Here is a 15,248-nt window from a genome sequence, read left to right as displayed (position 1 = left end):
GGGAACCGCAGTTTCACCTGCAACACCACACGGTCAATCATAATGGTCACGTGGCTTTTGAGATCATAGAGCAGTTTTCCTGCAAGGTTAGGAGATTCTGCACGGAAAATATAAAAGGTCTGCAGCAGCACAGGGCTGTTCTGGCCTATAGCCACAAAATAATCTCTGTGTTTAAAACGGAGCCTGTGTATTTGCACAGGGAAACCAGAAAGACAGCCGTGGTTAAAAAAAAAAAAAAAGTGAAGGAGGCGGTAAAAACAAAAGTACAAAAGGGTCTTATCTGGTAATGGGGGGATATCAGCTGCTGCAGACCAATGGGTGAAAACCTATGAAAACCAGGCATGGAAACAATGGGTTCACTGCAGTGCTGATGAAACCAAGTGAAGAATCCAAGTGAACATTTTGTGTGGATTATTAACGCGTTTCAAAGTCAGACTTCATCAGGACAAACCACACAAGAAACGCATTGATAATAAACCTTACATAAAAATCTTTCCGTCTCCTGCATTCTTTATTTGGCTTCATCTGCATTTTTGCCATGATCGGTCTAGCAGTGGTTAAAAGGCATAGCATAATGGCTGCAGGTGTAATAAGACCTGATTTGTAGAGGTTCTGCCAGGTCACAGACGCTTTTTAAAAATAATGCATCATCAGAAAACTATTGTTTTAATAATTTTTTTTGTCATAAATGCATTTCTTTTTACATTTTGGCATCTTTATTAAAAATTAGAAACGTTGCAATTTTCAAACTAGCAACTGAGGCTTTTCGAGATTTATACTACCTGTTCTCCAAAGACAACCTGTCATGTTCAGCAATTATTTGCCTGCAGATTTAGCGGTAATCTGCGGGCAAATAGCATTTAAACTCTGTGTATCTGCATTACTCAAAGCGCAGCTGCAGAGAGAAAATGACGTGTTTTTCCTCCCGCAGCCGCTGACTTCCAGTCATTAGGGTGGTGGAAGAAGCAGTTAAAGTCACCATGCACTACACACTGAGCGCCCAGTAATCATTCCCTGGGACTCTGACAGCCTGTTTTACACAAGCACTGTAGAGCCGGGGAGTGTTCACAGTGCGCTCACTGTGTTGTGCGGTGACTAGCTGCTCTCTGCACCTCCCCAATGACGGGAAGCGTCAGATGTGGGAGGATAAAGGCACACAATGTATTTGTCAGGTGGGTAGTGTCTGAAACCCACCTGAAAAAGCACTGAAAGGCTAAAACAAACGCACACGTATTTATATTTAAAAACTACTTGCTGTGCATATGTTCAGTCTTTTTAGATTCTTGTAACTGCTTCAGTCCTGATCATCCTTCAGGCGGCTTCTGCTGAAAAGCTGCTAACTAGCTTATAATAGACGTAAAAAAAAAATGCAGTCAACCAAAAAAAGGTGCAAAAAGGCCTAATGAAATAACTAAAGAAAATGGGGGGAAAAAAAAAAAAAAAGATGCTTCAGGACAGTATGCTGAAGTTTCTTTCTTTCTAAAAACTTGATGGCTCTGCAATTTCACATGTCTAAGAAAGGTCATGTGCATATACCCTGAAAATTCTTCTCCCTGCTGCTGCAGTAAGTCAGCTAGACAGGATCTATTCTTATTTCTTCTTCCATATATTAAAAGTGCAAGTAAAAATAAACTTTGCGACATATCTTATTGAACAAAATACCTTTCTCCACTAGGACTGATCATTTATTCTCAAAAATCTTAATTCATGGGTAGAATCAGATTTCAGTGAACAGACATTTTCCCATGACAGAGGAGATGACAGTGGGTGCTTATAAAGATCTATGGAGAATTAGCAACTATAGAAGCCGTTGTATAAAAACAAGTCATGTAAAGGAGGAGGAGCAGGGAGCTGTGCCATCACCTATTTTAGTGGTGGATCCAGTGTTATCAGCTGTGTATATAGAGGGGTTATTTGTCATTTTAATCCTGCCCATCATAATGAGTCTCCTGAAAACTCTTTCTGAAAGGACAAGAAAAAAAGAGTCTAAAAAAAAAAAGCCCTGGTGGCCAATGTGAAAATTGAAAGATTAAAAAATAAATACAAATTAGTAATCAAGGTCTGAAGAAAAAAAAAATTGTCATTACAATTATTTTTTTGAAAAATATAAAAACTTGATGGAAACAATAGGTCATTTTTAATGACATTCCTTCTAAGAGAAAAAGTACCAATGTCACAGAGTAATTGAAAATTATTAAAAAAGGAATGTGTCATTTAAAGAGGTTGTCAGGTCATCCTATAATAATCGATGAACTATCCGTAGGATCATCAATAACTGATCAGTGGGGGTCTAACACCAGACACATCTACTAATCAGTTATGAGCACATACACAGCTGGACGTGAACATAAACCACAGCGATGCGTTCCATGTGTGGCGGCTGCTGCCGAGTGCTTCAGAACAGCTCCTATTCTTTTGAACATATAGTTTTCTCTATCAAATTGACTCTAAACCAGTCAAGTAAAAATCTCTCCTATTACCAGAATTGTGGGGTCTCAGATCATACAACACAAATTGCAATGTCTATTCATCAGACGAATATCAATATAAGCCCTCATTCACATGTCCATGTTGCATGTATGTGTTCTTGCCATTTTTTTTTTCTCATGGATGGAAAATGTACCCACTGCAATCTGTGGTGCTAGTCAAAAATTTATGTATCATGTGTCCATGCAAAACTCACGGAAACATGTCCACTTTCTTTTCAGATATAATGGATGACAAGTGCCAATACAAGTCTATAAGGATGGTGAAAAACCAAGTACAGAACACGGATGGCATTTGTGTGCAGTCTGTATTTTACATTAAAAAGGATAAGAGAAACTAATTTATCCAAAGATGACACAAGCACCATTTTTTCCTGTATGTGCTTAACCCCTTAGTGACAGAGCCAATTTGGTACTTAATGACCGAGCCAATTTTTACAATTCTGACCAGTGTCACTTTATGAGGTTATAACTCTGGAACGCTTTATCGGATCCCGCTGATTCTGAGATTGTTTTTTCGTGACATGTTGTACTTCAAGTTAGTGGTAACATTTCTTCGATATTACTTGCGATTATTTATGAAAAAAATGGAAATATGGCGAAAATTTTTAAAATTTTGCAATTTTCAAACTTTGTATTTTTATGCCCTTAAATCAGAGAGATATGTCACAAAAAATAGTTAATAAATAACATTTCTCACATGTCTACTTTACATCAGCACAATTTTGGAAACAATTTTTTTTTTTGTTAGGGAGTTATAAGGGTTAAAAGTTGACCAGCAATTTCTCATTTTTACAACACCATGTTTTTTTTAGGGACCACATCACCTTTGAAGTGATTTTGAGGGGTCTATATGATAGAAAATAACCAAGTGTGACACCATTCTAAAAACTGCACCCCTCAAGCTGCTCAAAACCACATTCAAGAAGTTTAACCCTTTACGTACTTCACAGGAACTAAAACAATGTGGAAGAAAAAAATTAACATTTTACTTTTTTTTGCAAACATTTTACTTCAGAACCATTTTTTTTAATTTTCACAAGTGTAAAAACAGAAATTTAACCACAAATTTTGTTGTGCAATTTTTCCTGAGTACGCCGATACCCCATATGTGGAGGTAAACCACTGTTTGGGCGCACCGCAGAGCTTGGAAGTGAAGGAGCACCGTTTGACTGTTTCAATGCAGAATTGGCTGGAATTGAGATCGGACGCCATGTTGCGTTTGGAGAGCCCCTAATGTGCCTAAACAGTGGAAACCCCCCACAAGTGACACCATTTTGGAAACTAGACCCCCCAAGGAACTTATCTAGATGTGTGGTGAGCACTTTGAACCCCCAAGTGCTTCACAGAAGTTTATAACGTAGAGCCGTGAAAATAAAAAATCGCATTTGTTTTCACAAAAATGATTTTTTCGCCCACAAATTCTTATTTTCACAAGGGTAACAGGAGAAATTAGACCACAAAAGTTGTTGTGCAATTTCTCCTGAGTACGTCGATACCCCATATATGGGGGTAAACCACTGTTTGGGCGCACCGCAGAGCTTGGAAGAGAAGGAGTGTCGTTTTACTTTTTCAATGTAGAATTGGCTGGAATTGAGATCGGACGCCATGTCACGTTTGGAGAGCCGCTGATGTGCCTAAACAGTAGAGACCCCCCACATATGACACCATTTTGGAAACTAGACCCCTTAAGGAACTTATCTAGATGTGTGGTGAGCACTTTAAACCCCCAGGTGCTTCACAGAAGTTTATAACGTAGAGCCGTGAAAATAAAAAAATCGCATTTTTTCTACAAAAATGATCTTTTTGCCTCCAAATTTTTATTTTACCAAGGGTAACAGGAGAAAATGGACCCCAGAAGCTGTTGTACAATTTGTCTTGAGTACGCCGACACCCCATATGTGGGGGTAAACCACTGTTTGGGCGCATGGCTGAGCTCGGAAGCAAAGGAACGCCATTTGACTTTTCAATGCAAAATTGACTGGAATTGAGATCGGACGCCATGTCGCGTTTGGAGAGCCCCTGATGTGCCTAAACAGCAGAAACCCCCCAAAAGTGACCCCATTTTGGAAACTAGACCCCCCATGGAACTTATCTAGATGTGTAGTGAGAACTTTGAATGCCCAAGTGCATCACAGAAGTTTATAATGCAGAGTCGTGAAAATAAAAAATATATATTTTTTAACAATAAAGATTTTTTAGCCCCCAAGTTTTTATTTTCACAAGGGTAACAAGAGAAATTGGACCCCAAAAGTTGTTGTCCAATTTGTCCTGAGTATGCTGGTACCCCATATGTGGGGGTAAACCACTGTTTGGGCGCATGGCAGAGCTCGGAAGGGAAGGAGTGCCATTTTGGAATGCAGACTTTGATAGAATTGTCTGCGGGCGTTATGTTGCCTTTGCAGACCCCTAATGTACCTAAACAGTAGAAACCCCCAACAAGTGACCCCATTTTGGAAAATAGACCCCCCAAGGAACTTATCTAGATATGTGGTGAGAACTTTGAATGCCCAAGTGCTTCACAGAAGTTTATAATGCAGAGTAGTGAAAATAAAAAATATTTTTTTTCCCACAAAAAAGATTTTTTTAGCCCCCAAATTTTTATTTTCACAAGGGTAACAAGAGAAATTGGACCCCAAAAGTTGTTGTCCAATTTGTCCTGAGTATGCTGGTACCCCATATGTGGGGGTAAACCACTGTTTGGGCGCACGGCAGAGCTCGGAAGGGAAGGAGCGCCATTTTGCAATGCAGACTTTGATAGAATTGTCTGCGGGCGTTATGTTGCGTTTGCAGACCCCTAATGTACCTAAACAGTAGAAACCCCCATAAGTGACCAAATTTTGGAAACTAGACCCCCTAAGGAACTTATCTAGATATGTGGTGAGAACTTTGAAAGCTCAAGTGCTTTACAGAAATTTATAATGCAGAGTAGTGAAAATAAAAAAATATATTTTTTTCCAACAAAAAAGATTTTTAGCCCCCAAGTTTTTATTTTCACAAGGGTAACAGGAGAAATTGGACCCCAAAAGTTGTTGTCCAATTTATCCCGAGTACGCTGATGCCCCATATGTGGGGGTAAACCACTGTTTGGGCGCACGGCAGAGCTCAGAAGGGAGGGAGTACCATTTGACTTTTTTAGCGCAAAATTGGCTGTCGTGTTTGGAGACCCCCTGATGTACCTAAACAGTGGAAACCCCCCAATTCTAACTCCAACCCTAACCCCAACACAGCCCTAACCCTAATCTCAACCCGATCCATAATCCTAATCACAACCCTAACGATAATCACAACCCTAACCCCAAAACAGCCCTAATCTCAACCCTAACCATAACCCTAATCAAAACCCTAAATCCAACACACCCCTAACCCTAATCCCAACCCTAACCCTAATCCCAACCCTAATCCCAAACGTAACACTAATCCCAACCCTAATCCAAACCCTAACCCTAATCCCAACTCTAACCCTAACTTTAGCCCCAACCCTAACTTTAGCCCCAACCCTAACCATAACTTTAGCCCCCGTCGTCACAAAAAAAGTTCAATGTAACCTTTTTTTTGTACGTCGCGTCCTCCATTTCCGCGGATGCGTGGCCGTAACTCTGCCCCCTCCTCCCCAGGACATAGACTGGGCGGCGGATGCGTTGAAAAACTGCATCCGCTGCCCACGTTGTGCACAATTTTCACAACGTGCGTCGGTACATCGGGCCGACGCATTGCGACCGCCCCGTACCGACGCAAGTGTGAAAGAAGCCTTAGGCTACTTTCAGACATAGCGCATTTTTGAGCGCTATTTTGCGGGCGCTTTTCAAAAATGCGCAATGTCATTTTCGTCTGCCGGCAAAGTGAATGAGAAATTCACTTTGCCGTTCAGACACACCGCAAAAAAACGCGGCGCTTTTGTCTGCAAACACGCCGGCGTAAAAAGAATTGACATGTCAATTCTTTATGCAGCGGCGTGTCTGCGTATCCCCCTAGGGCCCCATATTACCTTCCACACACAGCGCCTTTGTCCTGGGTGTCGGCGTCTTTGTACGGAGGGGTTGACACCCAGGACCGGACGTGACGTCGGACAGGAAGAGGGAAGCCCCCGCCCCCCAGTGAAGCAGCATGGAGTCCTTCTGTGTGTGTGTGTGCGTGTGTGTGCGTGTGTGTGTCCCCATGCGACGCTAGTGCCACCATTGTGCTAAGTCGCCGTATGGGACTACTACTCCCATCCGGTATTAGGATGGGAGAGTTGTCCCTGTGTCCGGCGACTTAGCACAATTGTAAAGTTACACAAAACACCTACACACAATACACATACATGACACACAGTACATACAACATATAACACAGAGTATATACTCACCAACAGCACACTTGTAGGCGAAGCCCTCGATCCTCCAGGAAAAAATCCAAAAATAATAAACCAAATTCATACTCCCTGTCCGCAGAATCCATAAAACGAGTGTCCCACGCCGATCGGCTGCTCTCCGGCGATACACTGCCAGGAGCGAAGCTCCTAGCAGTGTATCGCGTACTGTTCCGGAGTTCAATGACTCCGGCGTCTCGGTTAACAGCAGTACAGCTGCGTTGAACTTTCCCACGCAGCACTGCCGTTAAGCAAGAGTGCCGGGGTCAATGACCGCCGGTAAACTCGCTCGCGCATGCGCAGTGACACACCGACAGGAACTATGGCTCCTGTCAGTGTGTTGCTGCAGCCGTGGAGAGCAGACATATCTCTGGATGTGTCTGTTCTCCATGGAAAATCTTGATACGTGGCACTTAAATATGTGGCAATTAAATACGTGACACGTGGCACTTATACGTGATACGTGTCACTTAAATACGTGGCACTGAAATACGTGATACGTGGCACTTTGATACGTGGCACGTGTCACTTAAATACGTGGCACTGAAAGATGTGGCACGTGGCACTTTGATACGTGGCACGTGGCACTTTGATACGTGGCACTGAAATATGTGGCACGTGGCACTTTGATACGTGGCACTTTGATACGTGGCACGTGGCACTTTGATACGTGGCACGTGGCACTTTGATACGTGGCACGTGGCACTTTGATACGTGGCACGTGGCACTGAAATATGTGGCACGTGGCACTTTGATACGTGGCACGTGGCACTTTGATACGTGGCACGTGGCACTTTGATACGTGGCACGTGGCACTTTGATACGTGGCACGTGGCACTGAAATATGTGGCACGTGGCACTTTGATACGTGGCACGTGGCACTTTGATACGTGGCACGTGGCACTTTGATACGTGGCACGTGGCACTTTGATACGTGGCACGTGGCACTTTGATACGTGGCACGTGGCACTTTGATACGTGGCACTGAAATATGTGGCACGTGGCACTTTGATACGTGGCACTTTGATACGTGGCACGTGGCACTTTGATACGTGGCACGTGGCACTTTGATACGTGGCACGTGGCACTTTGATACGTGGCACGTGGCACTTTGATACGTGGCACGTGGCACTGAAATATGTGGCACGTGGCACTTTGATACGTGGCACGTGGCACTTTGATACGTGGCACGTGGCACTTTGATACGTGGCACGTGGCACTTTGATACGTGGCACGTGGCACTGAAATATGTGGCACGTGGCACTTTGATACGTGGCACGTGGCACTTTGATACGTGGCACGTGGCACTTTGATACGTGGCACGTGGCACTTTGATACGTGGCACGTGGCACTTTGATACGTGGCACGTGGCACTTTGATACGTGGCACTGAAATATGTGGCACGTGGCACTTTGATACGTGGCACTTTGATACGTGGCACGTGGCACTTTGATACGTGGCACGTGGCACTTTGATACGTGGCACGTGGCACTTTGATACGTGGCACGTGGCACTTTGATACGTGGCACGTGGCACTGAAATATGTGGCACGTGGCACTTTGATACGTGGCACGTGTCACTTAAATACGTGGCACGTGGCACTGAAATATGTGGCACGTGGCACTTTGATACGTGGCACGTGTCTCTTAAATACGTGGCACGTGGCACTGAAAGATGTGGCACGTGGCACTTTGATACGTGGCACGTGGCACTTTGATACGTGGCACGTGGCACTGAAATATGTGGCACGTGGCACTTTGATACGTGGCACGTGGCACTTTGATACGTGGCACGTGGCACTTTGATACGTGGCACTTTGATACGTGGCACGTGGCACTTTGATACGTGGCACGTGGCACTTTGATAAGTGGCACTGAAATGTGGCACGTGGCACTTTGATATGTGGCACGTGTCACTTAAATACGTGGCACGTGGCACTGAAATATGTGGGACACGTCGCACAAAAAAGTTACATGTAGTTTTTTTTGTGTCGACGGTCCGCCGAAGCACGACGCATCCGTCGCACGACGGATGCGACATGTGGCAATCCGTCGCAATGCGTCGCTAATGCAAGCCAATGGAGAAAAAACGCATCCTGCAAGCACTTTTGCAGGATGCGTTTTTTCTCCAACGACGCATTGCGACGGAAGCCAAAAAACGCTAGTGTGAAAGTAGCCTAACCCTAACCCTAGCCCTAACCCTAAATTTAGCCCCAACCCTAACTCTAACCCTAACCCTAACTCTAACCCTAACCCTAATTTTAGCCCCAACTTGTCTTCTCCTGCCGGCCGGCAGATGGCAGCAGATGGCGGGCGCACTGCGCATGCGCCCGCCATGATGAAAAAGCCGGCTGGCAGGAGAAGACAGAAGAGGACCCAGGGACCCCGGGTGAGTATGATAGGGTCCCCGAATCCCCCTATTTCTCTGTCCTCTGATGTGCGATCACATCAGAGGACAGAGAAATAACTGATCGCTTTTTTTTTTTTTTTTTTTGCGGTCGCCGGTAAACTGTTAATTACCGGCGATCGCAAAGCAGGGGTCGGTGCAAATCGACCCCGATCATGTTCTTTGGGGTCTCGGCTACCCCCGGCAGCCGAGACCCCAAAGAACATCCGGGTGCCGGGCGCACTGCGCGTGCGCCCGCCATTTTTTCCCGGAAAAAAGATGGCGGCGCCCATGGGGAGACACGAGGAGCACCGGGGGAGGTAGGTAAGTATTGGGGGGCTATTGGGGGCCATCGGGGACCACATTTCTCTGTCCTCCGATGTGCGATCACATCGGAGGACAGAGAAATTAAACGGCAAATCGCGTTTTTTTTTTTTTTGTTGCGACCGCCGGTAAACGGTTAATTACCGGCGATCGCAACTCGGGGGTCGGTAAAAACCCCCCGAATCATGTTCTCTGGGGTCTCGGCTACCCTCGGCAACCGAGACCCCAGAGAAAATCCGACTCTGGGGGGCGCTATTCACTTTTTCCACAGCGCCGTTAATTAACGGCGCTGTGGTTTAAGTACCCTTAGCGGCCGCCGTTAAAAGGCGTATCGGCGGTCGTTAAGGGGTTAAATATGGATACGTGAAGGAGGCCTAAGCTTGTGTGTAAATAGATCTTCCCGAAATCTGGTACGTCTGCCAATTGCCATCATGAACCAGACTTTATCATGCAAAACAGCAATTCAATTATAGGGAAGAGAATAAATAAAAAAATAAATGTTTACTATATCCCAGAGATCCCTTTACCAAAGATATTTCATACCACCAGGAGCAGAGTAAGTCCTCATTCACACCAGTGGCTCCAGAACAGCTGTGAATCTTGAAGTTATAATTTTTCTCTCTGTAGGTTAGTTTTCACTCCCTTTTCTTCTTTGACTGGGGTTTGTGCACATCACGTTTTTACACGAAAAATGCAGTATTTTACTGACCTAGCAAAGTGAATGAGATTTTTAAAGTCTCATGCAGACACTGCTTATTTTTGATTTGCAGATTTGAAGAAGTTTTATACCTGCAGCATGTCAACACGCAAAGCTTTTTTTTTTTTTTTTTTTCCCTGCCAAGAGACAAGTTTTTCATGAAGAAATTTCTGCAACAAATAGGTGTGAGCAATGCATGTTAACTAACAAACACAGATGCAACATACAGACCAAATACTGAGTGCTGTGTATAAAGGTGTTAAGGGCTTTTCCAGTAGTTAACCAAACTGCAGCAGTCAAAATGACAATATGACCGCAGGGAGATCAGAGGAGCGGCGGCGCCGGTCAGGGAGATCAGAGGAGCGGCGGCGCCGGTCAGGGAGATCAGAGGAGCGGCGGCGCCGGTCAGGGAGATCAGAGGAGCGATGCCGCCGGTCAGGGAGATCAGAGGAGCGGCGCCGCCGGTCAGGGAGATCAGAGGAGCGGCGCCGCCGGTCAGGGAGATCAGAGGAGCGGCGCTGGTCAGGGAGATCAGAGGAGCGGCGCCGGTCAGGGAGATCACAGGAGCGGCGCCGGTCAGGGAGATCAGAGATCACTTTTTTAGTTTGCGTTACAGACTGCAGATACTAAGGATCACATGTCCAGGAGTGGACAAACCTTTTAAAAGGTGTACAAAATATGTACACATTATGGATGTTAATGGTTTCAGAAAGATTTTATACGTTTTTGGTTAACAGAGGTGGATTTTTACAATCCACCACTACCTCTTCTCCATCATCCCAATCCATAAAACGCACCTAGTACCAAAATCCTCTGTATGCCAAGTTAGTATTAGGAGAGGTCAGCTAAAATATAATGCAGGAAAAATATAGTAAAGCAAAATAAATATACAATAGTGTCTAGTTACCCTTCTATGGCGCTCTCGGTCTTTACACTTCTCCCGCACCCAATCAATGGTATGGAAATCATCGTATGTGCCAACACCTGGAATAGGCTCATCCAACAAGTCCAGCAGGTGAGTAGAGCTGCTGATGGATCCTCCATTCGTCATGGTGTAGTGCGTTCCTAGGAAGCAACAGATACTTTATTACAGAAGCTCCCTAAAGTATACCTAGGAGAGTGCAAAATAAGGTCAGCGACCAAGTACTGAACTGTATATCGAGGCAAGACCACCTAGCCTGTTGCGAGGAGCGCTCATTAAAGACTTCCCCTTACCCACTTCTATTTATCACAGGACACAAACTGCACAAGTGTAATGCTATAAGTCCCTATTGGTTGTGTGTCAATTTGCAAGTCAGAACTGATAACAGTCTTGATTTTACAGGTGCTGAAGTGGTGTGAGGTTTGATATTGGACCCAGTGGAATACAGAGCAGTCATCAAGTTCCTTTACTTGAAAGGCCGCACACCAAAGGGGACATCTGATGAGATGAAAGGTTTATGGTGAGGATTCCCCATCATATAACGTAGTCAAGAACTGGCATCGTCAATTTAAATGTGGTCAGACTTCGGTGCAAACAGCTCCAATTCCGGGGCAACCCCACTCTGTTATTGATGAACACACCATCCAGTAAGTGGAGGTCGCCATTTTTTGATAATCATTGCGTACCCATTCACCACCTAGCCCAAAATGTCAAGATTAGTGTGGAGTCCGTGGAAAAAATCATCCAAGACAATCTTCACAAGCATAAGGTATCTGCTCTCTGGGTTCCCCGGCGGCCCACCTTTCCAGAAGCAGGAACAAGTCGAATGCTCTCAGGCTCTATTGTGATGTGCCATGGAAACCCGGAGGACTTTCAACAGACTGATCACACAGGATGAAAGCTGGGTCCATCACTATGGGTCCCGAGACTGAAGTCCAGTCGATGCAATGGAAGCATCATGACTCACCGCCTCCAAAGAAAACACATGCCCAACCATCAGCACGCAGGGTCATGCTCACAGTATTTTGGGTCCAGCACGGAGTAGTATTGCCAGATGTCCTAGCAAAGGTAAAACTATCACTGGGGCATACTATGCTTTACTGCTGCGGAAATTGCAGGAGGCCATCAAAACCAATCAAAACCAAGAGATGTGGCATGCTCACCAAAGCTGTCCGCCTTCTGCAAGACAATGCACCAGTTCACAACTCACGTTACCCAAATGGTAGCATGCTTCTGTGGCTTTGAAATTCTACCGCATCCCCCTTATTCACCTGACCTCGCACCGTCGGACATCCATCTCTTTCCAACAATGAAGTTATTTTTGAGGGGCAAGCATTTTCCAGATGATGAGGCTCTGATTTCTGTCACAACGTGGCATTTGGAGCAACCTGTCGACTTCTACAAGTGAGGTGTTTACAGGTTCTAAAAAAAGAGATAGAAGTGTGTGTCCCTAGGTGGCACCTATGTAGAGAAGGACTAATAACTGTGCCAAGTTTCATTGCTCTCTGTCCACAGAAAGAGGGTAAGTGGCTATCTTTGCCTCTCGTACAAACTGCTGCATTACATGTAAGAATAATACAGGATAGTCTGGGTAAGTCATACATTTGTCTTTTGGTACTTAAGATTTTTCATGAATATTTTATGTTGACTTAAGAAGCAGGTGACTGGATCATATGGCATAAAACAAGCTTAAGCAAGTATCGCTTTGAATATTTGGATGACTATTTAGATTGATAATTGCTTGTCTACTATAAATTAATTTCTCATACAGACTTAAAAAGCATCATGCATGGTGAAAGTGGTTTTCCACAAATGGTTATTACAGATGAACCCTGACAGGTAAAGGACAGTCTGCACAAAGGACACACTTGAATTTGCTCTATCGCAGCAACCATGACTAACAAAATGTATTTCTGCTGAATAGCTACCATTTATGAGACATGCTGGGCATAAGGATATCCACAGTGATTACGAGTCTGGAAGGTAGGCTGAGAGCATTGTTCGTCACACCGAAATACTACTTGGTTCAGAACTGGCGAGATGGTGAATCGTGTGTGTTTCCTTAAAAAGGATGTTTCACCAGTTTTAGCATTTTAAAATGGCCACTTAATGGAATAGAGGATGCAGACCTGAAAGCGGGGGAGGGGAGTAAGGCAGAGTTGTGGGTCCTTACAAACACCCTCCACATCTACAGCTTTCAATCCACAGCACTGTCAGTGTGTGGGTAGTGGGTACAGAGCAGAGCTGACTAGAGAGTAAAGCTGCAGCGGTTTGTAATGACATACAACTATGCTCCTCTCCCCACCCAGATTGTAATCACAGCAGATTGCCAGCAGTAAAAGGAACAGGGATGTGTGCCAATAAAGTGTATCACACACAGAAAGTTGGGGGTAATGTTTTTTTTAGGGGGGGGGGGGGCATTTTAGTGAAAATTACAATATAAACTTTAAAAGCCAATATCTCTACAACAGAGATGTGATACAAAAAAAGCTCCAAAAATATTTTATTCAGCTCTTCAACTATTCCTTGACATGGCCAGTTTAACATACTAAAACTAATGAAAAGGCTTAAGTCAGCAGACACTAGAGGTGACCTAAAAAAATAAACAAAAAAAAACTTATACTTGAAGACCGGCGATGTTCACACCAGTCTTAAAGGGAACCTGTCACCCCCAAAATCGATGATGAGGTAAGCCCACCGTCATCAGGGGCTTATCTACAGCATTCTGTAATGCTGTAGATAAGCCCCCGATGTTACCTGAAAGAGGAGAAAAAGAGGTTAGATTATACTCACCCAGGGGCGGTCCCGCTGCGGTCCAGTCTGATGGGCGTCTCAGGTCCGGTCCGGCGCCTCCCATCTTCATAGGATGACGTCCTCTTCTGGTCTTTACGCCGCGGCTCCTGTTGAGGGCAGAGCAAAGTACTGCAGTGCGCAGGTGTCGGGCCTCTCTGACCTTTCCGGCGCCTGCGCACTGCAGTACTTTACTCTGCCCTGAACAGAGCAGACAAAGTACGCCGGAGCCGCGGCGTGAAGACCAGAAGAGGACATCATGGAATGAAGATGGGAGGCCCCGGACCTGCGACGCCCATCGGAGCGGGACCGCCCCTGGGTGAGTATAATCTAACGTCTTTTTCTCCTCTTTCAGGTAACATCGGGGGCTTATCTACAGCATTACAGAATGCTGTAGATAAGCCCCTGATGACGGTGAGCTTACTTCACCATCGATTTTGGGGGTGACAGGTTCCCTTTAATGAGGGGGCTTGTTGGAGTCAGATGCATTAAAAAGTTCACGCTTCTTAATGAATCAGGAGCATCTGACAGTGGCATATGCCTTGCCACAAATCCTACTCCAGTCAAAGATTGTAATAAGATTTCCTTGGTACGCAACAGGCCGATAAGAATTAGACCAGGTGGGGTGCCTCCGCCCATTTTAATGAAGCTGGGCAAAACTGAAACCACCCCCCCCCCCAAAAAAAAAAAAAAAAACTCCATTTTTGCACAACTACACATAGCCTGAAAATTGGCAACATTTTTGTGCTAAGTGCACACGTTGCAGAATTTCCGCGGAAATTTCCGCGGCAATTCTGCAACTCCTGCAGCGGGTATATCGCATGCGGAATTGGCATGCATATTCCCGCAGAAAACTAGCGTTTTGCAAGCATAATTAGCTTGCAGAATGCTAGCGTTTTCCAAGCGATCTGTAGCATCCCTTGGAAAACTTACTGACAAGTGTGACCAACCTGTCAAACATAGTGTTTGACAAGCGTGACCAACTTTTTACTATTGATGCAGCCTATGCCGCATCAATAGTAAAAGTTATATATACACGGTGGTTTGCTCAATATTAGATATAACTCCCCCTAGGGGATACTGTACGATATACAATAGAATATATCACAGGAGGGTTTGATCAAGAAATACACTGATCTCAACCATGGTACCATAATAAACACTTTTTATTAGAAAAATTATTTTTGAAACAACATTTGAATGTAATTGCAAGAAAGGGTCCTGGAACCACAAAAAAGGGACTGATATACCATAGGTCACTCCCTAAAAAAATGTGGCTGAATACTAGATATT

At 44.7% G+C, this 15,248-nt stretch overlaps 1 protein-coding gene across 5 annotated transcripts in view; it reads right to left on the bottom strand.

Moving 5' to 3' along the window:
• CLCN3 (chloride voltage-gated channel 3) overlaps window positions 1–15,248 on the bottom strand; it is a 146,296-nt gene that overhangs the window by 39,930 nt on the left and 91,118 nt on the right. For all 5 annotated transcript variants that reach the window (XM_077279495.1, XM_077279492.1, XM_077279493.1 and 2 more), the window contains one exon: window positions 11,151–11,308. In XM_077279495.1, the coding sequence (XP_077135610.1) occupies window positions 11,151–11,308 (158 nt within the window). The remainder of the gene's footprint in view (window positions 1–11,150; window positions 11,309–15,248) is intronic.

This window comes from Ranitomeya variabilis, chromosome 1, assembly GCF_051348905.1.
Source record: "Ranitomeya variabilis isolate aRanVar5 chromosome 1, aRanVar5.hap1, whole genome shotgun sequence".
Taxonomy (NCBI): Eukaryota; Metazoa; Chordata; class Amphibia; order Anura; family Dendrobatidae; genus Ranitomeya; species Ranitomeya variabilis.
The sequence above is the reverse complement of the archived record's forward strand: the minus strand, read 5'-3'. Positions and strand labels throughout refer to the sequence as shown.